General features: G+C 46.9%; 1 protein-coding gene across 4 annotated transcripts in view; it reads right to left on the bottom strand.

Annotated features, from left to right (window-relative positions):
- The window catches only part of CDKL1 (cyclin dependent kinase like 1), a 412368-nt gene that overhangs the window by 18518 nt on the left and 366675 nt on the right, over nt 1–27175 (bottom strand). For all 4 annotated transcript variants that reach the window (XM_085626994.1, XM_085626995.1, XM_085626996.1 and 1 more), the window contains one exon: nt 23483–23539. In XM_085626994.1, the coding sequence (XP_085483120.1) occupies nt 23483–23539 (57 nt within the window). The remainder of the gene's footprint in view (nt 1–23482; nt 23540–27175) is intronic.

Genomic DNA, 27175 nt, shown 5'->3' with positions numbered 1-27175 from the left:
AGCAGACCACAGAGATGGACCAGAGGCCGTTCTTCTAAATCGTGAAATTGCAGCTAGGTGTACTTTTATAGATGCATGAGCCAAACCTGACTTAGCCAAAAGCAAGAGGTATGGAATAATCTCGTGAGCTTCTGAAAGCAGCGGATGAATGTTAGACCTTTTCAACCATAAACAGAACCTTTTCCACTTCATCCGATATGTCTTGTTTGTACTATCCGCTCTGGCTCTAGATAGAATCTCTCTGCACTCCGTAGGGATATTCAGATGTTGAAATTCACGGTATTCAGGAGCCAGGCTGCTAACTGCAGAGATTTCGGATCCGGATGCAGAACTTCCCCCTGGAACATTGTCAGCAGAGACGGTATCGGCTGTAGGCAAATCGGGCGCTCCTCTGACAGTAGAAGAAGCTCCGCAAAGCAATGCTGTCTGGGCCACCACGGAGCTATCAGGATTAACCTGCATGGTTCTTTCTTGATCTTCATAAGAACCCGCAGCAGGAGGGGAATTGGAGGAAAGGTGTAGGCAAAGATGCCTGACCATGCCATCAAAAACGCATTCCCCCAAGATCCCCGTTGGGGAAGCCAGCTTGCGAAGAACCGGCATTTTCTGTTCTCCCTTGTCGCAAAAAGATCTACTATTGGAGTTCCCCATTTCTGGAAGATGATGTTCAAAATCCCGTTGTCGATTTCTCAATCGTGACAGACAGACTTTAGTCTGCTTAGAGTATCCGCTTTGGTGTTCTGGTCCCCTGGAAGATGTTCCGCTGTAATGGATACTTGGTGTCGTAGAGCCCATTCCCATATCCACTGGGCTTCCAGAGACAGGGAGAGTGATCTTGTTCCTCCCTGTTTGTTCAAGTAGTGCATTGCTGTTGTGTTGTCTGTTCTTACCAACACGGCTGCACCTTGAATCCTTGGCAGGAACGCCAACAATGCTAAGCGGACGGCTCTGAGCTCCAAAAGGTTGATATGCAATTGTTGTTCGTCCGCTTTCCAACGACCGCTGACCTGCAGATCCTGAAGGAATGCTCCCCATCCTTCCAAGGACGCATCTGTCGTAATGACCAATGGAGCTGGCTGAGTCAGGAAAGAAAGACCCTGCAAGATGTTTCGTTTTCGGGTCCACCATGTCGCCGCGTGGATCATGATCGGCGTCACTTTGATTGTATCCTCGAAGGATCCTGTCGCTTGATGCCACTGAAGATCCAACTGCTCTTGTAACGGACGCATCCGTAGCCTGCAGCAAGGTACGAGGGGAATGCAAGATGATATCGTTCCCAGCAAAGACTTGTACCTGCGTACTGAAAGAGACTTTCTTTTTATAAACGCCTGGGATAGAGATATTATTCCCCGCTGTCTCTCCTCGGAGGGGAACGCTCTGTTTACTTACGTATCCAGAATCGCTCCCAAGAAAGTTATATTTCTTGACGGTTGCAGAGTCGACTTCTCCTCGTTTAGAGTGAGGCCTAAACTGGCAAATAGTTCTATGCAAGCCTCTGTTGACAACTGGGCTGACGCTTTCGATGGAGCCTTGACTAGCCAGTCGTCGAGGTAAGGAAACACTTGGTGTTTCTGTCTCCTTAATGCCACTGGAGCCAGGCATTTTGTAAAAATCCTCGGGGCCGATTTCAGACCAAAAGGAAGCACCTTGAATTGGTAATGATCTTCGGCCACCACGAACCGAAGGTACTGCCTGTGTGAAGGATGGATTGGGATATGGAAATACGCATCCCGTAAGTCCAGTTTGGTCATATAATCCCCTGGGTTTAACAGCAGCAGAATATCCTGGAGGGAGATCATTCTGAAGGTCTGATCCTTGAGGTAAGTATTTAGGGATCTGAGATCCAAAATGGGGCGCCATTGAAGAATGTTTTTCTTGATCAGAAAAAAACGGGAATAAAATCCCCTTCCTTTCTGGGAATTCGGTACCGGTTCTATTGCTCCCTTTCGGAGCATTGTCCGAATTTCTTGACGCATCTGATGTAAATACTTGACCTCTTGAAATCTTGGAGGTGAACAAGGGGGGATTTCCAGAAACTCTAGAGTATGACCGAATTGTATTATGTGGAGGACCCATTGGTCCGTCGTTATCTGCTGCCAATTTTGATGAGGATAGGAAATTCTTCCACCCAGGAGAATATATGACATATGAGGAGTAAGTGTCACCAGAATGTCATTGTCTTCGGGTGGTGTCTTTGGCGACCTCCTCGACCTCTAGGAGTAGATTTTGTGAAACCTCCTCTCTGTGAATATTGTTGTTGACGATATGGTTGAGATGATGTGGAGTAGGAAGAATAGCGGCCTTGTTGATAACCTCCTCTATAAGAGGGCTGGCCCCTACCTCGTGAGCCACGAAAAGGAACTTTTCTATACTGCGATGTTCCCAGAGATTTCGCTGTTTCCGTATCCTTCTTGATACTCTGTAAGGCCTCATCCACATGCTTTCCGAACAGATCTTCCCCATTGAACGGAAGATCCAAGATCTTATTCTGGACTTCAGGCCTAAAAGATGTTGCTCTCAACCATCCTTGTCTGCGTAAAACAGCCGCTCCTCCCAGAGATCTGAAGGCCGTGGTCGCAATGTCCATTGCACAATCTATGACTTCAGCCGAAGTCCTTTCACCTTCCTGGAGGATTTTTCTGGCCTCTTGTCTGTCCGCTTCAGGTATGCTATCAATGTATGGTGATAGGTCGCACCACATCTGCCTATCATACCTGCCCAGGATGGCTAGTGCATTTGCTGCCTTGACCAGAAGAGCAGACATGGACGAAAACCTTTTACCTGCATTATCCAAGCGCCTACCCTCTCTGTCCGGTGGCGTCGAAATTGGAGCAGACGGATTCCTCGATTTTTGCTGCGCCGCTTGAGTTATAACCGAGTCCGGTTTGGGGTGACCTAATAAACAAGCCGGAGCATCGGAAGGCGCTTTGTATTTTTTGTCCAGCCTAGCAAGCACTGGAGTAACCATTGCCGGCGTAGATGACTCACAATTGGAAGAGATCTAACCGTCTTGCGAAACGGTTCTTTGAAATCATATAAAAAGCATTCTGCTTTATCTGATGACATATTGAGCGCAAATCTCTGCGCGGCTCTTTCCATCAGATTATGGAACCCTCCAATGTCCTCCGGAGGGGAATCCACAGGTCTTGGTGACAGAGATGAAGGGGACGGAATCAAATACTCATCCCATTCCTTACTAGGATCTGTTCTCTCCCCTTCCTCCTGCTCTTCATCCTCAGAAGTGTCCAGAACCGGCTGTGGCAAAGGTGTTAGTGGCCGCGGAACCGGTATCTCCTTTCTTCGCACTGGTGTACATGGAACAGAGTGCGCCGGAGCCACTGGCATCCTTTGGGTAGACTGAGGCAAAGTATGCCTCTTCTTGTAATCATCCAACATGAACTGTAAATCCGTCAGAAGAGAAGCTGGAACACTCACCATCTCTTCCTGATCATGTTGTCGGGGGCGGTCCTGATAACCCCCATACTCATCCTCCAAGTCATCCTCCTGACATTTAACATGCAACTGAGAGGGGCTACTTGCATAGCCAAACGGACCCTCATTATCATCTTCCTGCGAATCTTCCTCCTCCAATAAATGGGATGGAACCAGAGGCGTTACCTTACTATGAGACGTAATGTCCGGGGTAATCCTTCTTTCCCTGGCAAAATCCCGCTTTTCTGGGGTTTTTTCCCTCGGCGACAAGCCCGTCGACGAGATTGCCATAGTAACCGCCGACGACACCGTCGTCGTCGATGCCGTCGTCGACGCTGTAGACATCGTCGTCGTTGCCGCCGTCGACGATGTAGTTGTGGTCGTCGTCATTGTCGTCGCCGTCGACGCTCTCGTCGTCGACACTGCCGTCGACTATGCCATCGTCGACGAGAGTATAGGTTTAATAATGACTTTTATTTCACTCTTCTTCGTCGACGACGCTACCTTCTTCGTCGACGATCCCGTCGACGATGTAGATTTTTCTAATTTCTCCTCAGGTGAAGTAGACGCTGGCTTTTTAAGCGCATGTTTAATTTTAAGGGGTGATTTTGAAGGCTCAGAACTTGTTTTCTTTGGCTGTTTCACCCCTGAAGCATGACCCTTGCTCTCCTTTTCTTTAGTTTTAGGAGATTTTGAGGGACTGCGCTCTGAAGACCCAGAAGTGGTCTTTTTAAGAGCCTTCTCAGGTTTCTCCCCTGAGGTATGAGCCTGAGGAGATCTGCCTCTCTTCTGAGATCTCCTTGAAACAGTTGACGCCTCATCACTGTCACTAGACACGACGTCCTTCCTGGTTTTAAGTTTTTGGAGCCAAATTAGCAGTCTGCCTTCACGATCCCTTAAAGTCTTATTAGAAAAGGTGCGACATACCGTACACTCCTTCGCCTGGTGGTGTGGGTAAAGGCAGTATATACAGTCTTTATGAGGATCATCAGTATTTAATCTCTTCTTTGAGCAGGTGGCACAGGCCCTAAACAAGCCTTTCTTTTCTTTATCAGCCATTCTCCAAGATGATGTAGAAATTTCAGTAGAAAAAATCTCCTCAATCTAAAACCAACTGTAGAATTTGAGCAGAGCTCAAAGGAGACTCCCTAGCACAACGTGCGGTAGAAAATCTAAGGGCAGAAGGTTCTCTCAGGAGTGTTCTAGAGGGTGAGAGGCTCTGATTGTCTCAGGGACAAGTTTAGTCCTTTTTTACATAACGAATGTTATGGGTTGCAAAGGAAAATTGGCCTAGGCCTTTTTTTCTGTTTGCTATGATACTAAGCAATGCTTTTTTATGTACCGGAGACTCCCGTCTCGACGACGGGGAATGATTCAGGCATGTGAATCTATGAAAGGCTCCAATACTGGAGTAATGTGCAGGTGCTGATATTTACAGTGGTTTTTTCACCCATTAAATTTCGATAGATGGACCCGCCAAAATTTAAATGGGAAAAATTCAAAGAGTGTAACGTTTATCGCAACAATTGTAATTGCTACCCCCGCGCAAACAAGTGGTTCTGCAGTAGCTGCAATTTAAGAGCACACTATACATTAAGGTCTTTATCTTTAGGAAGGCAAAGTGGCCGAAACGAGTTAAACCACCATTCATAGGCAACAGCGATTTGCCCGCCTTCATTTTTTATTATTATACAATTAGTATAATAAAAAGGCTGACCCTCACCAGGGGCAGTGGTCCGACAGTCTGAGGCAGGCAGCGGCAGCTTTCTGATGCCTGGAACATGAAGTCGACTGCACCAGCCAACAGACAGAGGGCCGAATTCACAAAGGTCCTTTGCGCTTGTGGCAGAGACCCCACATTCGAGGGGTAGTCTCCGCTCTTGAGGCGGAATCTCCGCAATGTGAATTCTCATGGTGGAGATTCCGCCCCGAGTGCAGCGTCTCCCTCACGAGTGCCGGGCCTCCGCCATGAGTGCCGGGCCTCCGCCATGAGTGCGGAGGCTCTGAAATAAGCAAGGCAGCCTGGTTTCATATGTTGAAGAATTTATTGTAATGGTACCACCCACTACATGGAGCGACCTCCTGGCCTGGTGATCGGACGGCAACTGACAAGATGCCATTCAAACCCTGGTCAGTGACCACTTCATGCGCGGGACATATTCAAGTATATACAAACACATGCGGTGCTCAGGCGTGAAGTGCGCGATGAACTAATAACAACTCTACAACACCTTCCCCCTTATTAAAATGAAAAGGAAACGCCACACCAAAAGACATGGCTACACATTCTCTAAAAAAACTAAACATAGGTGCAAATACTTAGCAATTAACAGAAACAAATATGTATATATTTTCTTAATATCTAACAAAGTCCTCAAAACTTTCTGGTGCCCTAATGACACGGCCCCTGCTTGAACTACTTGAACTAATGTGACGCCCTCCTGGATCAGAGCGGACGCTGATGTTCCCCCCATCTGTAACCAATGCCCCCAACCAAGATAGTCTTCAACACACTTCTTTCTATGTCACATGATATCAGCTTGCTCAGGAGACACATTCTTAACAGTTGCCTCTTGTTCCACCATCCTTTACCTCCTACAAAAGCAGCCCCCTTGCTGACCCTGGTCAGCCGCTCAGGTATTGAAAATTTAGACTCTCCTTTCTTTACTTTGATTGCTGACAAGATGCCATTCGAACCATGGTCAGTGACCACTCCATGCACGAGACATATTCAAGTATATACAAAAACACATGTGGTGATGCACTAATAACAACACTACAGGCTCTTTGTGAATCAGGCCCAGAATGTCCAGGACTGGTAGAATCCCAGCCCTGGCCTCGGGGGCCTGCCATGCCTCAGTTCTTCCCCATTTGACATGCATTTGACTGTCTCTGCTTTAGGCTTACGCCTTCTTATGTTCGGGATATGTGCCAATCACCCTGCCATCCCACCCTTTGTAAATGTGTCACAGAGTTAAAAAAAAAAAAAAGGGTCTGGTGAGAAACCAGGTGACTGAAACCTGGAGCATGCAATTTGAGTTTCCTGCTTTAATCGAGTGTCTGCCTCGAGGGTCAAAAGGGGCACCAAGAGCTGGAATGGTACAAGTTTAAGCAGCTGAGGGGAGTAAAAACAAAATGCTTTCATTTGCATGTTGTTTGCATGCCAGTGAGCATGTGTATGTGTGAGCATGCATGTATGAGTGAGCACCTCTGTGAGTAAAAGTGAGGGGCAGAGGGAGTGAGAATGAGTGAGAGTCAGAGTGAGAATATCTGAGATTGTAAGTAAGAGTAAAAGTGAGTGAGAGAAAATAAATGAGTGTACATGAGTGAAGACAGTGTGAGTGAGTGTAGTTGTGATGGATCACTGATGGTAAAATGGTGGCACTGGCATACTAGAGGACATTCTTGGCATATGAAGCACCTGTTGCAAAATGCAGCCCCTGGCATTCCATAGTTAATACATGCATATGGCACAGCAAGGGCGCAGTGCTGGTGTTCACATACGCAACATATGAGGCACCTGTGACAAAATGCTGGTGCTGGCATATTGAAGATCATTTTTGGGATAAGTGTAGTATGCAAGGTTTAGACCTTGTTGATGTTAGGGGCAGAACATTGGGTTTTTAGTCCCTTTTGTCCAAGTGACTAGTCTCCTTCTTGGAGAACTCACTTCTTATATTTATCTTCCGTATTTGAGGAGGGGGATGGGTATATTGTATTGAGTATCCATCTTTCCTTCTTGTCTTTGGTTCCTTTCCCTCTCGTGGTGCGGTCCCGTCATCCCTGGGTCTGGGCTTTTTTTTTTTTTTTTTTTTCCAGAAACCTTTATTCTTGTAAATCATTGACACAGCTATTCAGCCGACAACCCGGAGGTACGGCAGCTTTAGAAACACAACACATGCGAGCGTCTACATTTCACTGACAGGAGAGTCAACGGTTCTGTTTTAAATAAACACAAACCCAAACCTAAACACAAGCAAGGCGATAAGTACTGTAAGCACCAAAAGGGGTTTCCATCAGGGGGAGCGAGCCCCATTTCGTCCAACAGACACAGGTCTATAATAAGGGAAAGGAGGGGAAGTCAGAGACTCAAGAAGACAAACACATACCAGCAAGGAGTTCAAAGCCGGAAAGAAGCTAAGGGGAGAGCTGCTCCTCAGGCGGGTCCGGATCTGGGGGCAGGCATATGCCCCCTCTGTACTGGTTCCATCGCCCCCATACAGAGTGCCATTTCCGAGGGCGCCCTCGAGCACAATACACTGTCTTCTTCCTAAACATGCTCCAATCCATGTTTTCCATCCACGCTGTCAATGTAGGAGGCCTATTAGAGCCCCACAGACGAGCGATGTCGCGCTTGGCTACCATGTTCCCTAGGGTCACCCACTGAGTCTGTGCCGCGTCGTGGTCAGTAGGACCTCAAACATTCAGGAGACAACACCGCGCCTCAGGCTGTATGACGATGCCCGTCACCTCCCCCATCACCTCGTGGATTCGCCTCCAAAACTCCATAATCGCACCGCATTCCCAAATAATATGTAGGAAGGTGCCCACCATACCACAGCCTCTCTTACATTAGCCCTCCTCAGAGAAACCCATATGGACCAGCCTGGGCCCCGTCACGTAGACCCTGTGGAGTATTTTAAGCTGCACCAACCGCAGGCGCGCGGGGATAGCGACCTCTTTGGGAGAAGAAACTGCATACTGCCAATCCTCGTCATTAGTTCAAGGCCATCCCTGGTCCATTGATCGCGCAACCCTAGAAGAAGATCCGCCCGAACATTAATAAGTTTCTTATAAATGAGCGAGATCGTACTCTCTGGCATATGGCCATCCAGGATCCGGTCCTCTAACGGAGAGGACTCAGGCACCTTCTCCCCTTCTACAAGGACTGACCGCAAGGCGTGGCACACTTGAGCGTAGCGGAAAAACTCCGTGCGCCCTAGCTCGTATTCCTTCTGCAGCTCCTCGAATGTCTTTATCCTACCCTTAACCAAAAGGTCTCCAACCCTGGATATACCGATCAAGTCCCACTTCTCAAACCCTTTTGTATGCCAAAGCTTTCCCAGAATATCGGAGTCAAACAGAGGGGTGGCAAGGGTAAGTTTACCCTTCCAGCCCAGTGAATCCGTCGCCACCTTCCATACATGCACGGCCACCCTGGTGGGCCCCGTAAGGGTTAAGTCCGACGACTTCGAGTACAACGCTCTGGGGTAATTACCCCCACGTAGCAACCATCGGTCCATGGCGAAGCCGGTGCTCAGCGCCGGACCATATACACCATGGTTAATCGCGCTCAACTGGGTGGCCCAGTAATAACGTCGAATGTCTGGAAGCGCGATACCACCGTCGTACCACGGAAGCGTTAACTTAGCAATCGCTATACGCGGACGCCCTTCCCACAATAGCGCACGCTGGTGGCTTTCGACCTCATGGAAGTAACTGGCCGGGACCAAGTCAAGGGTATTCTGCAGGGCATAGAGGAAACGGGGAAGAGACATCATTTTGAACAGAGCGGCACGGCCAAGGAGGGAAAGCGGCAACCGCCGCCAGCCCGCCACGTCCCGCCGCAGACGTGCCAAGGGAGGGAGCAAGTTCTTCTCGTATCGTAAAATGGGGTCGGTGGAAATATAGATCCCCAAATACAAAAAGCCCTGCTGGGCTATCTGGATCGAGCAGTTGCGCGGGACAGGCGGGACATCCCCACACAGGACATACAAGTATGACTTCCCCCAATTAATGACAAGACCAGAGTTCCTACCGAAAGAAGTCAAGACGTCACAAACCACTATCAGAGATTTCTTAGGCGAGGTGAGGTATAGCAGAATATCGTCGGCGTAAAGTGAAATATGGTCTTCGTGGTCAGACGACCAACGAATCCCACGTATATCCGGGTGCCATCGTATCCACGCCGCCAGTGGCTCAAGAGCAAGGGCGAACAACAACGGCGACAGGGGACAGCCCTGCCGGGTGCCTCTCCCGAGCTCGAACGGTGCCGACGCCCGCCCGTTCACCACAACGCTAGCAAGAGGCCCCTCATAGAGCAACCTCACCCAGCCTACAAATCCAGGCCCAAAGCCGAACTTGGCTAGCACAGCCCACAGGTATGCCCACTCCACCGTATCGAAGGCCATCGTGGCATCGAGGGACGCCACAATAGCCGGCTCTCGCATCGTGCCCGTCCTAGCAATCACTCCATGGAGGCGTCTAAGATTCAGTGCGGTGTTACGGTGCGGGATAAAGCCCGACTGATCCGGGTGGATCAAGTCGTCAAGCACCCGGACCAGGCGGTTAGCAAGGATCTTAGCAAGGATGTTCGGCTCAGCGTTGAGAAGTGATATCGGCCGATAGGAGCCACACTTGTCCCGGGGCTTACCGTCTTTATGTATTACCACAATCGTCGCCAGCCGTTGATCGAGCGGAAGAAACCCATTCACCCGCGCCTCCACGAACATGGCGCGCAGGTGAGGAGCCAACTTATCCGGACGAAGCTTATACAGCTCAATCGGCAAACCATTTGGGCCCGAAGCCTTACCGGAGCGCAGCGCACGGATAGCACACGCCACTTCGTCTACAGTTATATCTCCATCGAGGTCATCCCTATCAATGGCAGAAAGGCAGGGCAGAGCGATATCACGCAGAAGGTCACACGAGTCCTCAGTCGGCCTATCCGAGACCGAGGTGTATACCTTACGAAAATAGTCCGAGAAACACTGAACTATACCGTCGGGGTCAGTGACAACCTCTCCCCCATCCGTCGACAACTCCGGCACCACTCGATTAACACGCTCTTTTTTATCTAACCACGCCAGCAATTTCCCGGCCTTATCACCAACATCGTACAATCGACCCTGCTGCTCCCTATTGAGGGTCTTGGCAGCGTTCGTCACCAGATCCCTATATTCCAATTGCTTCAAGCTCAAATTATGCAGTGTGGCCGTTGCAACATCCTCTTCCAAGGCCACTTCTAAAGCCGCTATCTCCTCCTCTACTTGTGTCACCTCGGCGTCTCTCCGCCGCTTGGCGGCCACTACTAAGGAGAGGGCCTCCCCTCTCAATACAGTCTTAAAAGCTTCCCACAAGGACACCGCAGATTCAACTGAACCCTGATTATCTTGAAAATAGTGGTCAACTGTCTTCAGCAACGCACTGCGCAGCTTGGGGTCACGAAAGTACCAGGGGTTAATGGGAGCCACCCTGCCACCCACCACCCGGCCAATATCCAGACGGGCCCACACCGGTGAATGATCAGATATGCCATGTGCCTAGCCTCAGATACCAAAGAGGCGTGCGCAGCCAGAGTGAGCAAGTAATCAATCCGAGAGAGACTCCCGTGGGCCCCGGAATGAAAGGTATACTGTCTCTGAGTGGGGTGCCGTAGCCTCCAACAGTCTACCAGACCAAAAGTATCTATAAAATCGGGAAGCCACTTCTGAGCACCCCCGGTGTCTCTGGGCGGGTACCTATCGAGCATTCCAGAACCAACCGCATTGAAGTCTCCTCCCACCACTAGCATCCCTTCGGGGAGTTCCAACAAGGCCTTGCCCAGATCAGCAAACGTGGAGGCCTGCAGGGCAGGAGGGACATAAACAGAAACCAATACCAACGTTCTGCCCTCCCACCTCCCCGCCACAGCCACAAAGCGCCCCCTGTCATCAGCAATGGTGGAGTCAACCTCGAATGGTAGGGAAGCTCTAACAAGTATGCCCGCACCCCTGGAGCCCGAGGAGAACCCCGAGTGAGCAATGAATTTATAACCCTTTCTGTTAAGTGCATAACACATATTCCCTATAAGGTGGGTCTCCTGCAGGAGGACCACATCAGGCGAGGTCCGTTTCAAGAATTGCAGGACTATCCCCCGTTTAATACGATCCCCTAAGCCATTAACATTCCAGCTAATTATGTTTAAGCCCCTATCCCCTATCCCCGAACACAAAGAGACCTCCACCCCCCCCCCGGAGAACCACGATCGGACAATACTGACAACCATTGCTACGCCTTGCAAGAAAAAAACAACCCCCAACAACAACCCCAACATCCCGAATCCCCCCCCTCCCTGCACCCCTGCGTCAGCTTACAAAGCCCCCCCAACTTGCAGTGTGCCTGTCGCCCTATCAAAAAACAAATCTACAAAAAGTACCCCAAGGGAGGAAAGAGCTCCTATCTTCCCCCCGCCGCCCTCCCATTACTGCAGTAAGGTGCGAGTCACTGTCCGGGGCTGAGTCAAAACAGGCCGACACCGGAGTTATCACTTCTGTCCATCCCGGTCGCCTTCCGCTCCGTCCACGCTGTCCCGGCCGGGCTGTCGCCGAGGGAGCGCATCCAACCAGTCCCCTGCCATGTCCGGTGATTCAAAGAAGAAAGTCCGATCCTCATACACCACACGTAACCTGGCGGGGAAAAGCATGGCATACTTCAGGTCCATCTCCCTAAGCCGTCGCTTCACCCCCAGGAAACTTTGCCTCTGTTTCTGCACCATCTGGGTGAAGTCAGGATAAAAGCTGACAGAGGCATTCTGAAAAGGCACCGGGCCTGTCACCCTCGATGCTTGCAGGATAGCGTCTCGATCCCGAAAATTAAAGATCCGGGCGACAATCGGCCGCGGGGGGGCTCCCACCTTAGGCCGTCCGCCAGGCACTCGGTGAGCCCGCTCCACCGCAAAAAACTTGCCGAGGCCCTTAGGCGCAAGATGATTCACCACCAAATCCTCGACGAGTAAATCCACGGAGAGCTCCTCTGAAGTTTCCGGGACCCCAATAAGGCGCACATTGTTGCGCCGGGCCCGACCTTCAAAGTCTTCGAGCCGGCGGGCGGAGAGGTCATTCGCGGTTCGTAACTTACGAACCTCAGCCTGGAGTTCCGAGACATCGTCCGCGAGGCCAGTAGTCTTGAGGTCCAGGGACTTGACCCGCTCATTGGTTTTGCCCAGGTCCGCGCGAATCAAGTTGACATCAACCAAAATCATGTCCACCTTGTGCGCCAGGGTCTCGAACTGTCGCCCAATCGAAGATTGCATCCCATCTATCGCCCCCTTGATATCCTGCAATGATAACTCCGAGGCTGGGGGTGAATCGGCCTTCTGTGCTTCCAGCGACTGTCCCGATCCACCAGGCGACCCCTTCTGCTGGGCATAACGATCCATATTGTTGGACTGGGTATAACCTCCCCGCCTGGTAGTCTTAGACTTCGACCTGTCTGCCTCCGATTTGGTCGACATCTCGAACTGCAGGACGGTCAGTCGCAGAAGGACGTCCCTCACTCAGCTAGAGGAAACAGGGTCAACTAGGACTTCAGCAGCCAGTCAGGACCGAGTGGAGGTCTTCCAGACAACAGAGGATCTGCATGAAGCACTCCCAACCCAGAGCAAACAAAGGGCGAGAAAGCGAAAGTGAAAGTGCAGCGGCATCCGTCCGTCAGTTCACACCTCCCAAGGCCGCTGTTGTTCAATTAGTAGCCGGGCATCCTGCAAACGCAAGCCCCTGGAATCCTTCGGAGGTAGGCCGCAATCTTCCGCCATGCACAACTTCGGTCCCCGGTGGGCGATCTTAGCCCGGACAACGTCAATCGCCCCAGCTGTGACTCATCTGCAGGATTCCGTGCATGAAAATCAGGATTTAGGACAGGATGATTGCCGGAGGGCGCGAGGGTAGCGGGAGCTCAAGGCTCACGCGGCCATCTTGGTCAAGCGCTAGGCTTGACCAAGATGGCTGGGCTTTTGACTCTGTTTTATTATAGTTCTTTTCACTTTATGGTGTGGGTGTGTTTTCCTTCATCTTTTGGTTGTGGACTATGTATTTTTACTGTATTTATTATGTTCATAGTTTATGTATTGGTTTCGTTCATTCTTCTGTTCAAAAGGGAAGAGATATGTAGCATTCTTACATGATGTTTTATTCCCTATGTTTCTCTACTATAGCTGCTCAGCCTGTATGTGTGTCTGCTGCATGGAAAGTTGGTGAGTGACCTTGAGTAGAATGCCTGGGTGACTGGATGAGGAGCGTCAGTTAGTGAGAGGGGCTGAGCAGCTAGCAGGCTGCTCCTGGTGGGGCTGTGATTTACCACCTAGAGGACTTATTTACCTGTTATGATTACTTGCTGAAGATTTTTACTACCTGTTAATCTACCTGTAAATAAACCTACTTGGTTTACATCATACCAGCATGGCTTGATTACTACAATAAGGAGTGCCATCCATGACGAAATTCTGTCCTTAACATATTAGAGATCTTTCTTTCCAAATGGGCCACCCGTTGTTCTTTACTTAAAAGGGCACGGCTGACTTACGGAAGCCCTGAAAACAAAATGCTGGTCCTGGCACAAAGGAGGAAATTATTGATATATGGAGGGGTTCCACAGTGCATTTTCAAAAAATTGAGTAAATTTCTGAGGAGCATCAGCCTTCAGTGGCTTGGCACATCAATGGTTTCTGAGCAACTTTATGTGAAAACTGTGTTTAAATTCACTGTTTAACATCCATTTTTTCAACATTTTTCAAGGGAGAATCACACTAACTTCACTAGAAAATGTTAGGCTTGCTCACTTCATTCTGGAATTAGGGGCATGTATTATTCCAACCTCTTTCAAAGAAAACTAGCTGCCACTAAAACAAGTTATGCTTCTCCAAAAGTTACATACTTTGCATAGATCACAAATCTAACATATACCTAGGTGTTAAAAACAGAATACGCGATTGATACCCTTCTTTATGGAACTCGTTACATTTAACTCAAAAGAATGAACTGCTGAGTTGCTCCTGCTACAGTGGTTCACTAGATCCGGTGGTTGCTGATCTGGACTTGTCATCATTAGACTATGATTCTGAGCGAGAGAGAGAAAGTCAGAATGGCAGAAAGGAGTAGGAATCGAAAGGTGGCAAATGGAGAAGGTAGCGATGAAAAAGAACCCGCAAGAGTGAGATCAAGATACCCTTTAGCTTCTGCACTTAATATTTGTTATTTCTTTTTGCAAATTAAGCACAGCCCTGCTGTGACTCAAGCACGCGGCAAGCAGTATAGGTTCGTGGTCATACATGGTGTGAACGCGATGCTTCACCTTAACAACCAAGGGCTTTTTAAATTCTTCACGTTGTCTTCCAGGACGTTTTCTGCATTGCAGAAGGAAACGTTCTTTATACAGTTATGTTGTATGTGAGTGGTAAACTCTATCCACACCTTCTCTCAGGGTTCACATAGCTATCCTGTAAAAGACATGTCCCTGTGGTATCTGTACACATGGAAGCTGCATTGGAGAACCAGACTGGCTGTGACACAGGCAGCTATAGATAACCCTGCATGGCATTGCTCGTCTGTGCTGAGTGAGTAATGAAAGTGAAGCATTAATAATATTTGGAGGTTTGACAGAGGATCCCATCTTTATTGATGCTGAGTTGTGACAGTGCCTGGATCCACGCGTCACATACATCTCAGCCTTGTCACAACTTCGCTGCACCAGGAAGCATACAGATTCCGTTGAGACGATAAACGGCAGACTAATCAATGAAAAGCCTATCTCTCCCCATAAACACCCACCATGTCTGGTGCAAGCCTTATTTTTATTTTAACCAATTCAGTTCAAGTTTATTAAGGTTAAGACTCTTGCCTTTAAACAATAATACGTAAAAGCAGTTTAAAATGATGGTGCACACCTCAACCAACGGCAAACAAGAAAGCCACCAGAAGCGTCGAGGGTGGAATGCATCCTAACGAAGTAAGGTAAATAGGCCACCTCGGCCTGTATGACCAATAAGGTGCATTGCCTCAGTCTTTAACAGGATGCGCGTTGAGCAGTCTGGGACACTAACCCCAATAGCACTCAGAACAGCACACTAGTGAAAGGCTGAGTGGCAGTGTGAAACTGCTAGTCTGCTTGTCACTTTGCAGGGATCAACCCAGCTTGCATTTGAGAAGAGAGCAGAAACCTTCCTACAGGTGGTGAATTGAGTGGCTGCATCTGTCTGCAGTGGGATGCCGAGGGGGTCCCTGGAACTCCTGTTCCATTTCTAGGGGGCGGGGCGCTCGTGGGGATGTGGACTGCTCTACCTCTATGTAGCATAAATTCAGTGTGCCTCCTGATGGCCCCTTACCCTTGTAATGTGGTGCAGGTGCAAAGGTAAAGTGTTTACTTATTTATGTGCATCCCACCCCCATGAAAATGGGGGAATGTCCCCTTGTGATTGCACCAAAGCATATTTTATATCATAGGAGGGGCCTCACAAGCATCTCCTCCCCCTTCTAACACACCAAAGTTCTCCGGTGCAGAAGAAGTGGGTGTAAACGCAGCTGTGCCCTCGGGCAACTTACTGCCCTTGGTATGGCAAGAAGGAGGAGCCCTGCCTAGAGTGCAGAGGGCCCAGTTAAACCTCTGGAGCCACTTCCCCTGCGGCACTAATGATAGCTGGGTCACTGAAATTGACGATTCCCAGCCGTGCAAAATAGGAACTTCTAGAAGAAGAGAACACTTTTATCTGCGTTATGGACAAAGGGCTAATTTGTATGTAAAATATGTGGAGCACCCTCCTTCCTCCAAAAGGATAAATGGAAGGCATGCTTATTATTTGCTCCTAAAACATGCACAAATCCAAGGCTGCAGGTTTAACGTCAAATTCTAAGCTGTACATTTCGGAAATCGAAAAGGAAAATGATATTGAACCTTACTTTTCAAAATATCTTTTGGCAAAGCTCCACTGCAGAAATTCAGAAATAAGCTTTTGTACCAAATTACAAAAGAGCAGCATAGACATGACAGAACCCCCCAGAAAACAACGTGAGACTGCACGAGTATCTATAGACGGATTTCGAAATGATGCGTTCTAGCTTTACAGATATCCCCCTGCAGTGTTTTCAACGAGCAATGAAGCATCTACACTTGTTGTAGTGAGGAAATTAGCACAAGAAGAGTTCTGAGTTGGTGCAGGTTGAGTTGATTGAATATGCTGTAGCATCCTTCAAAGGGCTATCCCCTGTAGGGTGAAAGACACTTATCTTTGCCCAGTCCGGCATCTCGAACAACCACCAACAAGAGGAGTTCTAGTATCTTTGTTTGTCTATGCTTTGCTCCGCCGAAAGGTTAAGCGCATGGCTACCTGAAGGCTTCCACGCGCTTAGTGAGAACCAGCGAGCATGCAACTGCAAGGGCAGAAGAGGGTTACATTAGTGAGGGTATAACTAGGGTTTTAACAATTTTCTGAACCTGAGCTCATTTGTTTCGATTCTCAACCCCTGGGGCATTGAGTTCCACAGCTTTGGTACAAGGTACGAGAAGGATCGGCCTCCCCATCTGTCCCTTTGTATTCCCTGCACTTTTAGTCGCTGTGCATTGGAGGACTGGCCATGGGTGTAAGGGACCAAGAAATTCCTGATCACCGAGGGCCCTTGTGTGCAAGTTGGAGTGCCTTAAATTTGACCCTCTAGTCTACTGGGAACCAGTGCAAGGAGGCCAGTGCATCCTTTACCGAGACATATTTGGGGAGTTTGAAAATGATCCTTGCAGCTGCGTTCCAGACCACCTGGAGTGTCTTGATAATGTATTTAGGCGACCCCCAGATAAAAAGAGTTCCCGTGGTTCAGACGGTAAAGAATCAGAGTGTGGACCACTGACCTTCTGAATTGTGGGGGTAGCAGGTCTAACATTTTCCTACACTTCTAATTAAGCCAAAACAGGTGGCTGTCATTTTTTTTTTTTACCTGGGCTTCCATAGATAGCGAACTATCTAGCCACATGCCTTAACTCTTTATGAAAGAGGCAGGGGCAGGTTGGCTCCAGACGTTCTTCTGCCAACCAATGTCTTTTTGTGGTGTCTCTTTATTTCCTATACAGCATCGCCTCTGCTTCGTCTCGTTTAGCTTGAGTAAGCAATTTGCCATCCAGCTTGCCACCTTTTCTAAGCATGAGATTAGTTGTTGTTGTGAACCTGCTCCTGAAGAAATTGGGTATCGTCTGCATAGGAAATAATCAACACTCCACATTCCCTTACTGTGTCTGCCAGAGGACGCAGCTAAATATTAAAGAGTGTGGGGCTTTATGGTGAGCCCTGCGGAACCCCACTGTTTAGAGGGAAGACATGGGAATAACATGGTGGCTCCCAAATTTGACAGGACCTTTCTGTCAAAAAGGATTATAGCCAGTTCAAATAACCATCCTTAATTGCAACTTCACTGATTCCTGAGCATCAGAGTATCATGTTCCACAGTGTCAAAGGCTGCACTCAGGTCGAGGAGAATAAGAGCAGCAGCCACACCTTTATCTAGGAGAGATTTCAACTCTTGCATTACGGTAAGTATGGCGGTTTGTGTGCTGGGGACGGAAACCAGTCTGTGTAGGACAAGGAAGATAGTTATCTTCCAGATATAGAGAGAGGGTTTGGTTGATATGTTGTTCCAGCACCTTCCCAATGATTGGGAGCAAGGAGATGGGCCTATAGCTCCTGGGGCACAGGGGGTCAAGAATCGATTTGTTTAACAGAGGTTTGACCACTGCATGTTTCCAAGCCTGGTGAACTATTCCAGTGTCAAAGAAGAGATTAAGAAGGTTAAGCATCTTGGAAGCTCCTTGTCACAGGATATAGGGTGGCACTAGGTCCAACGAGGACCAGTCTGAGGATGTCAGATAGGGTTTTGACATCATTGACCGGACGACCCTTTTTCCAAGCTATGAGAGGACCCAGAACCATGTATCACGTACAACTTAGTTCTGTTGCACCTCCGCGAACCACAGCCACCACCTCACTCTTCCTCGTTATTTCACACACCTGTCCAGAGTATAACAACCATAATTACACTGAAAAGTAAAGTTCCTATTGCGTTGCCCCTGCCGACTCATCAGAATGTAACAGCCTTGTTGCCAGGCAATGTATATATGTCATCCAAATTATCTACGAAGTCCTCCCTGCAGTTGTTTTGGTACTAACTCCTGGTGCTGCCTTCTTGCATAACCACAGAGAATAGAAGTGGGCTTTACTCCTGAATAAGGATGCTGTTGTGGCAGCGAGCTTTGCAGTGTACAGAGTGAATGCTGTGTGGTTACGTGAGTGAGTTTTGCACCATCTGTTTTGAGACGCATTTTACCTTCCCCACAGGGACTGTTCGTTTATTTTATGAGATATCTGACTTCAGAGACTTATTAGGTCAGGCCTAGGGTCAACCTCAGGAGTCTCGCCAAGGTCATGTTTTCCCCAAAATCATAAATATATACATATATTTCAGACAGCTCTCTTCATCCATTAATCTGTCCACCTGTCATTCACATTTTGCTAACACAAAACATTACAGCAGGGGCCAATGGGTTAGCTCGCTTCATCCACTGGCTGTTTTGTCCTGTGAGTGACAGCATTTTGGCTGATCACATTCACAACTGCCTGGGAAGGAGTGTACTTGCGTGCCAGGGATAGTAGAGCTGGCTGCTAGGTCACTCCTTTACTTATATATGTTTTAAATAGGTTTGCCAAACATTGTTTTGCATGTTGCATTTGTTTGCAAAAAAAAATCCAAAAACATTACATGCTTGTCAAAGGAGATATTTGTGCTTGTTCGGAGGTTGCAGACAGACAGATTACTAACCGAGAACAGTTGGCTACAGCATCGTGGCATCCTCAAATTTGGAGCATATAGAAAAGCATTAGCACAAGTCACATCAAAGGAAAGGCCCAAAGAGCTGTGACAAAAATTCTCATTAACCGTCAAATAGGCAGAGGAGGTAAATATATGTTTCTTCTTACTCCTCCTTAGATACTGACATGGTGCAAGTGTCTACAGAAAAAACAGCAGCACTCCTATAGAAGGACACGGCAAAGGCTGATAAACAATGTCTCCTCCTCCACATAGGTTTCCCTCCTGAAGTTCTTCAGCTTGCCCGGCTTACTTAGGAGGTCAATGCAGAGACTGAAAAGCCCTAATGAGCAGGATAGTAGGACTCCAGTTTTTTATAAAGTTCTCAAGGTGTTCATGTGGCTCATGTTCTTGGACATGTGGAGGAAAATTTGAGTTTCACATCCGCTCCAGCAGAAGACAAATTAATAATTTCCCCAAGAGGCACGTTCGGACATGGCCTTTAATGGTGAGGAAGAGAAGGCAGGACTTCTTTGGACGTACGCCTTAGTCGTTTCTCCTCTATCTCCTGCTAAGCCACTGTGATCTGAAGACTCTTCCGAGTGGGTTGTTTACAACATTTTGATCTTGTCTGGTCTTCCTGGATGACCAAATGGTGTGTCCTGGCAATGGTCAAGGCAAAGTCACTCAACAGAGTTCCAGTTTTTACAAAAGCCCAGTGGTTGAGGCCCCATTGAAAAAGACTGCGATTGTTCCTGTACCTCAGGAAGAGAGAGGAAAGTATTATTTATCTATGCCAGTCTCAGTCCTAGACAAGGTGGAAACTTCGAACCTGTAATAGATTTTACGTATGAGTTGGTTAATAGTTCATCTCCCATTCAACAGAGTTTGCACAGCATTGAGCCAATTGCCCCTGGAGGCTGCCACCACAATGAGCACAAAACTGTAATGAAAGGCCTCAGAAAGAATCTGGTTGCTCTGAGAAGATGGTGGGGGGAGGGGGGGGGGAGAAAAAAGGGCTATTTTCTCTGAGGCTTCAAAATTCCTTTCACCAGAGCTGCTTTTCAAGATGATTACTCTCCGACGTATCATTAGAATCAGCAGGTTTCAATGCTGCAGAGGAGACATTTATATCTGTATAATCCCACCTTCAATGGTGGGATTTTTGCTGAACAGGAGAGTTACATTTTTGTCTATCTGGAAGAAAGAGATACTCTGACAAGTGTCTTCAACAAATAATAGAGTTCTGAGATGGCTTGTTCCTTCACCCAGGAACACAGCTGCATAAGTTAGCATCAGAAATGTTGTCTACTTCTGGCCCAAATTTTGTTGTTTATCAGCACACTCTACAAACCAGCAAAGGGAGAAAGTATTCCTGATGCCAAATGAACACCAGCTGGACAATCTTGTACACAAGTCTCGGCATAAAACACATAAACAGTTGATAGCTCAAGAGAATATGACTGCCTTTCGAGCTATTGTTCTCGAAGCTACTTTATGCCAGAAGCCATTGGTGCCCGAGCTGGTGCATTTATGGTGTCTGGCCTTCAAGTTCTTTAACTAGTAAGTGCTCATTTTCCAGCAGTTTCAGAGGGTAAATACAATGGCTTGTCTCAAACGTCTGGACAGGGGAATGCGCCCAGGTCCACCAGCACCAACCAACATCATAACAGATGTCTGTATCCAAGTCTGAACTACTACAATGAGTTCTTCCTTCTGCAAGGCCTAGTTATCCTCCGCTGATGCACATTACTTATGTAATTGGAGAGAACTGTCAGAAGGCTTCCTTGCGTCTTTCATGTCCCGATGGGATTTCCAATCCAGGTTCACAAGATAGCCTTATACACAAAAAGCTCTGTTCAGGGAGGTTGAACAGAAGTGGACACATTTGGAAGTTGAAACTGTGGAAATGTGCAATGTGGGCAAGAATAGGAATTCAATTTATTTTTGGGATCTCTGAACATGCAAAGGGGGGGTAACCCGAAATGTAGGCAAACTACTATGAAAAAGTAGCTGCATCACTAGTTACTACCAGATGTGCTCTCAATCACACAAGAATGTAATATGCCATCATAACACAGCTTATTTCATTGGGCGTATAGCAATGCAAGATTTTGAGAGAAGCGTTCCATGACTGTGAAGAGTCACAATGCCTAAGTGATACCCGTCGTATTGTGTTTTTTATGGAAGAATAGTTTTTTAAAGTGCCAAACCACCATTTCCAGAATTATATAGTGATTTGGTGAGATATGCAGCTCAACACAATTTTACATGCTCACCTTTACTGTGGAACTCCATATTAGCCAAGTTCATGTATATGCAGGATTCAACGCTCACTACAGCACGATCCCAAAATGAGCATTGTTCAGCAAGTGGGTCAGAGTGAGGGGGACATATGTAGAAGTGGTGATTTTTCAAAGAGCCTTAATTTAGCGCCAGTGACCTCTAATTCTTCACATAGTCTACAATCCTACTTTGCTCTTACTGTCAAGCCTTACTCCTGATCTATAGCTAACTTGACTATCACACCTTATTGAACTGTGGCTATTCTACACCTATTATGTTTGTCAAATATTTGGCTTTTTTATAGTAATGCCTCTTTTGAAAGAACTGTTGCTATATATTATATAGTGCCTATATCCTTCACAGTGGATGAGCGCTATAGAAAGCTATTAAATATAGACCCTGCCATATTGCACAGATACATCATAGACAATATTGTTAAGAAATTTGCATATAACTAACACATGCTTAACCATTCAGCAACAAATTGGGAAGGGACAACATTTTTGCTGATTTTGAAAATAAATTAAATATTGGTGCTCTAATCTTAGACGTAAAGGACTCTGTAGTAATTAAAAGATCAAAACCAAAATCAACCAGATGAGCAAAAGCAGAATGCTGTAGAACATTGTTATGTCTAGCGGTGATGAAAAAACTACCCCAACCCAGCCCCCCCGCCCAGAGCACCAAAACCTGCCCCCAGTCCTAAAAACTACCCCTACACCACAAAACCCAGCCAACTTACCAAGCCGCGTTGCGGTCCTTCCTCTCCCGATCCTTCCTGTTCCTCTCCCCGCCCATCCGCTCTACATCTAGACCGCTGACCGCCTTAACCACGCATACGTGTGGTTAGGGAGGGCATATGCATATCAGGCAAGTGTTGTTCCGCTTGCGTTGAAACGGCACACGGGGCTAAGCCTGTGTTGTAAAAGCCATTTCCCCCACCAAGGCATCACTAACCACAGATGCCAGCATCTGGAAGCTCACTTAAAGCAAACAAACAGCAGAGCATGTGCTGTAGCACCACCATATTGGCAGAGACTTTAGGGGACACCAGCAGTCACTGTAACCACCACAGGCAAGCTCACCTATAACTCAATTACCCTGCATGTGGTTTTTGCAACAACCACAACTTGGGGGTCCTTCATCTGTTTCTTAAAACAGAAACAAACGGGAAGGCTTCCAGGGCAGAGTTCAATTTAAATCTAGGCTGTAAAGAGGATAGTCCCCACAGGACTGGTGTGGGTGAGTCAAAGACATCATAAGGAACTCCACAGTGCACAGATTCAGGTGTTCGACAGACACGTTCTGGAGCTACAGCTGACAGGGTATACTCCACCAAGGCAGCACTGCAATGAACTTCAAACCTTTTTCAGAGCTGAAAAATACCTACAGAAACATTGCACTGCATAGAAAGAAGTGTCTACATGTGAACATGGGTCAATGTAGCGGCGGGCCAGAAAAGTAATCTCACCTGCAATAAAACTATCTGCATCTCACATCTCAGGCAGCAGGGCAGACCACGGGTTCATACACAGCACACAACACAGGCTGCAGAAATACACAGCTGTGTGCTGATAGGTGAAGGCTAATCCAACTTAATTATGCCAAGGAGAGGTCATCACATTATGTCACTCAGTGATAGAGTGTAGAACTGTATTATTGCAAGGTAAAAATGGATCTAAGAAACAAGAACACTTAATTCTCAGGTCCAAGATCATATCCACCGACAACAGCAGCTTCGTCTGTTCAAGATCTGTTTTGGTGGCTGGCATCTAACGTCATATGGGTACAATAACCTCCAACCTACTAGAAAGCGCGCTCACTTACAGAGTGAATTTATTGGAATTGTATAGCCATATTTTAGTGTGCATTGCCTTAAAATGTATACAGTGAACTCACTGTCCAGTCCAACAGCTGGACTCAAAATGTGTTACGATGCAGAATGCCTACGGGCTTTCAGAGACGGAGGTTTCAGCCACCTGGTAAAAGTCAGTAAGGTACGATCTGTAATTGTTAAAAAAAAAAAAAAGCTTTGACATGTTCAAGTGATGTCATAGCGCTGAAGCGCAAGCCACCAGCAATACACTGATGGAAGCATGGTTTTATCATATATGGCATAACATTAAATCATGATTAGATTCCAGGCCCTTCAAAATAAGAAATTGATGATAAACTATCCCCACACGAATTATTGTAATAAACAGCCTAACTAAATCTGCACTTACTTTCATTAGTCCAAATGCATGATGGGAAATGTTAGAGAATTTCACCTCTAGCGGTTCCTGCGAACATAAAAATATACTATGTAAATATGTATGAAAAATGTACGATGACAGTGCAAATAACAACAGGTAATAATCACATTTAACATACATGCAACAGAAACAAATATATGTCTTCCCCATCCCAGAGCACAGGCTCTGAATCTTGTTAACTTCATGTCTATTAACATTTCTTCTGGATTAAATCTCAAACACCTCATTATTTGCTCTTAGATTTGTGCTTTTTATACTTTTATACTTTTATATCTGACACTCACTTGAACACATGCCCAGGCCTCTCTCCAGTCCACGTTTGAGTGTAACTAGCCCTTTAATAAAGGCGTTTGTTCTCAGAAACACTTCCATCAAATGTACAGCCCGTTTCTCTTCTCATCTCTTCCTCTTAAACACCTGTCACACTGAGGGCAGGAAGTAAGTTTGGAGGCGCATGGAGTTCTCTTTAACTAAGCTTGCATACACGATAAGAAATCTTCATCCAAAAATGATAGTTTGTAAACAAAGGGTGGTGGTATGCCCGGTGCTACACCTCATTTTGGTCATATGTTCTGGTCTTAACACCATGTTCCGGAACCCTTTAATGAAGTCTCTTTAGAGGCCTGGGCTTGTGAAATCCTCAATGGACCTAGCTGTCATCTAGGGACTTGTCCTAGGGACAATGGAGCTTAGGGTCCTCTTTCTGCTGACGATGTTCGGCTGTGTATCACCAATCCAGATTGCAGAATTCAAGGTGACTGCGTTCCCAAACCAAGACCCAAGGGCCTAGCACGGCAATGCAAGCGGTATGTCCTGAAGGAAGACTACACGGGGACCAAAACAGTCCCAGCTGAAGAGGTGATTCCAAGGGAGGAAGAGGAAGAGCTCTAGGGGTTGTATTTGAGATGTACAGTAGTTAGGGACACTTCACGTTGATATATATCAGATGTGGAGTCAAGGAATACACTTCTAAAGAAGCAGATGAATACCCAGTGCTGTCCCATTCATGAGGATGTCAGAGATCAATTTGTGAAAGAAAGAGTGCCGGTGCCCCAAGCTCTGCACTGAAGCCGGCAACCAGTGCCCGTAAATGTTGGTGCGGCGAATAACAGGGTCGGTAGTCTTTACTCCACTACCAGACACTTCCTAGCTCTTTTTCTCGCACTTGCAGATTCCTGCTTTCAGTTTGAGACAGTTCTGCAATCCTTTTCTTCCACTGTCTTCACCAATCTGTGTGTTTTTCCCAATCTTGCACTTGGTAAATACTTAATATGGGAAAAATAAGAGCCTGTCCCCAAAAATAAGTGCCGACGCCTCCCCTCCCTACCGGCATCCAAAGGCTCAAATTAAGCACTGCAGAGATCCGATGCAGCAGAATAGTCCTGGTAATAGTGAACAACATATCTTCACTGGGGTGGGTACAGGACTTTGACTGATTACGAAGAACTCGAGCTTAAAGGCCCAGATTCATGCATATCGAGCTGTAAAGGTAAAATGCCCCTGCACATGCAGCTGAACGACAGGTCAAAGGGTTAAAGATGTGGGACAGACTTATGAGGCAGGATTTGTGTTCATCTAAACGATCAAATGCTTTTCGAAGGAAATTGTCACAATGAGGGCTGATTTGCAATGGCATCCTCCTGCAAAGAAATACTTGAGAAAGAGGTATCTGAACACCTCCGAATGCTCAACACATCAAGGCCTCTCTCAGGACGCTTAAGAGGGTTTTTCTTTTTTTAGGCACACATTTTATTGTTAATGGTCTTACACGGGGCTGAGCCCCTAAATCCAGAGAGTAACAGCCATAAAATACATTTCCAAGCAATGTCACTGACATTTAGTTTACACCATTGCGAAATAAAGATAATATCAAACAAAGTAACCTGAACGAATTGAACCCCACCCCCCCTTGCCTTAGGCCCCTGCTGCGTCTCTTTTGCCACCAACTTATGACGTTTATTGATGAATGCAGTTCCTATGCAGGGCCTGCACTTGCAAGGTGCTGTTTTTGCAACCATACCTCCTTCCAAAAGAGCTTATGCACTTACTAAGATTGTGTTTTTGAACCTTCACGTCTGTGCATTGCCCCACACTACAGACCAGGTAGGTCAGGGCGATATTATTTTGGAACCTCCTCGAAGGTGGGTGATACAGGGGTGTGGTACCACTATTGTGCCCAACATATACAAAAACACAGCCTGACTGAAGTAAACAATGGAAATTCTACATCAAAAGGAGTTTCGCAAATTATATTTAGGACACCATTATCTGAGACACCATTCCTGCATACAAAATTCTGACATTAAACCATTCCTCAAGAATGAATGACAGTCAGGGCTGTGATGGGGGCTGCCTAATCTTTGACAGGATCAAAGCTGTATTGGTCTGCAGCACTTTAGTCCCCACCATTGCCCTGTGGACAAGCATATTAATTACAAAGGCAAGCAGTGCAGCATGGTGCTTAGAGCATGGAAATAATCTAATTAAACAAATCTCTTCACCAATGACCCCCTACTTTGCCAGCTCGAATTCCTGTAATCTGAAAAAGTGCAAATCTGTGTCCACATCAGTCAAATGTAAAGTTAATAAAGGTAGAAATGTACACAAATAACTCCTACACAGGCAATCACAAAATAACTTTCTGCCTAATTGCTGACCTGGGGCTTGAGATGCTAAATATTTTTCTCTCAATGTATCTGTGCTGTGATTTCACTTGTCTCATACAGACAATCCAAACAGGGTCATTCTAGGACTTCCTGAGTACTAGGTTCAATGCTTGGAAAGGCTATAAAATTCAGCAGAGCCCAACATGGTAAGTATGTTTCCAATCTGCTGAAGTCCCTTTGCTGGCTCCCAGTGGAACACTGGTAGAACTCAGGATTCTGTGCATGGTAGCAAAGGCTGGCTCACAAGCCCTTTGTTCTTGCCAAATTTTCTTGAGGATCTGATGCTCCTCATTCAATTTTCTGCTGAAAGCCACCAAGATCTGTAAAGAAGGCACTGGCTGGCTCCTGCCCACCAAACCTGGATAGCCCTGCCACAGCATCTTCAAGGAACCATCAAAACAAAACAAAATTCAGGCGCAGAAGCTTAGTTCATTTCTCAGTAATTCAATTTTACATGTAATTGTCCATCCCAGGGCCATGAGGCCACAGACTGTAGAAGTTCTCAATGAACGTTTATGACATACGACAACACAACACATACTCACAAGTTGTCTTCAGTGGACAGTGCATGGGCCTCTAACCCTGTAAGCAAAATGTTCCATTCAAAGTGCTGAAGATACCTTAATTAGAACATCCCTGACATCCATACGATCTCTGTTTTCCGATCTCTAAATTAGTTGCCAGTGAAACAGAAGATTCTGTTTTAAAAGTCTTGCATGATACAATGTGCCATTTGAAAACAGGGTGTAGCTTTGTCAGCAGGAATGTAGTCTCTTAGAAGCCATCTAAAACACTACGCTCAGCTTTGGTCCTACTCTGGCTGTACCAAAAATTAAAGTGGATTGTAGTTGATTCTAAACCAAGCTTCTTTGACATACACTGCCACTGGCCTCGAGATGGATTGACCACCTCTGATATTGTTCGAACACCTAAAATCATTCCTAGTAATTATTAACCATATGATAGCTGGAGCGGATGACTGTTGTTCTATGTGTGG

The sequence above is a fragment of the Triturus cristatus genome, chromosome 9 (assembly GCF_964204655.1).
Source record: "Triturus cristatus chromosome 9, aTriCri1.1, whole genome shotgun sequence".
NCBI lineage: Eukaryota > Metazoa > Chordata > Amphibia > Caudata > Salamandridae > Triturus > Triturus cristatus.
This window is presented reverse-complemented; position numbering and strand designations above follow the sequence as displayed.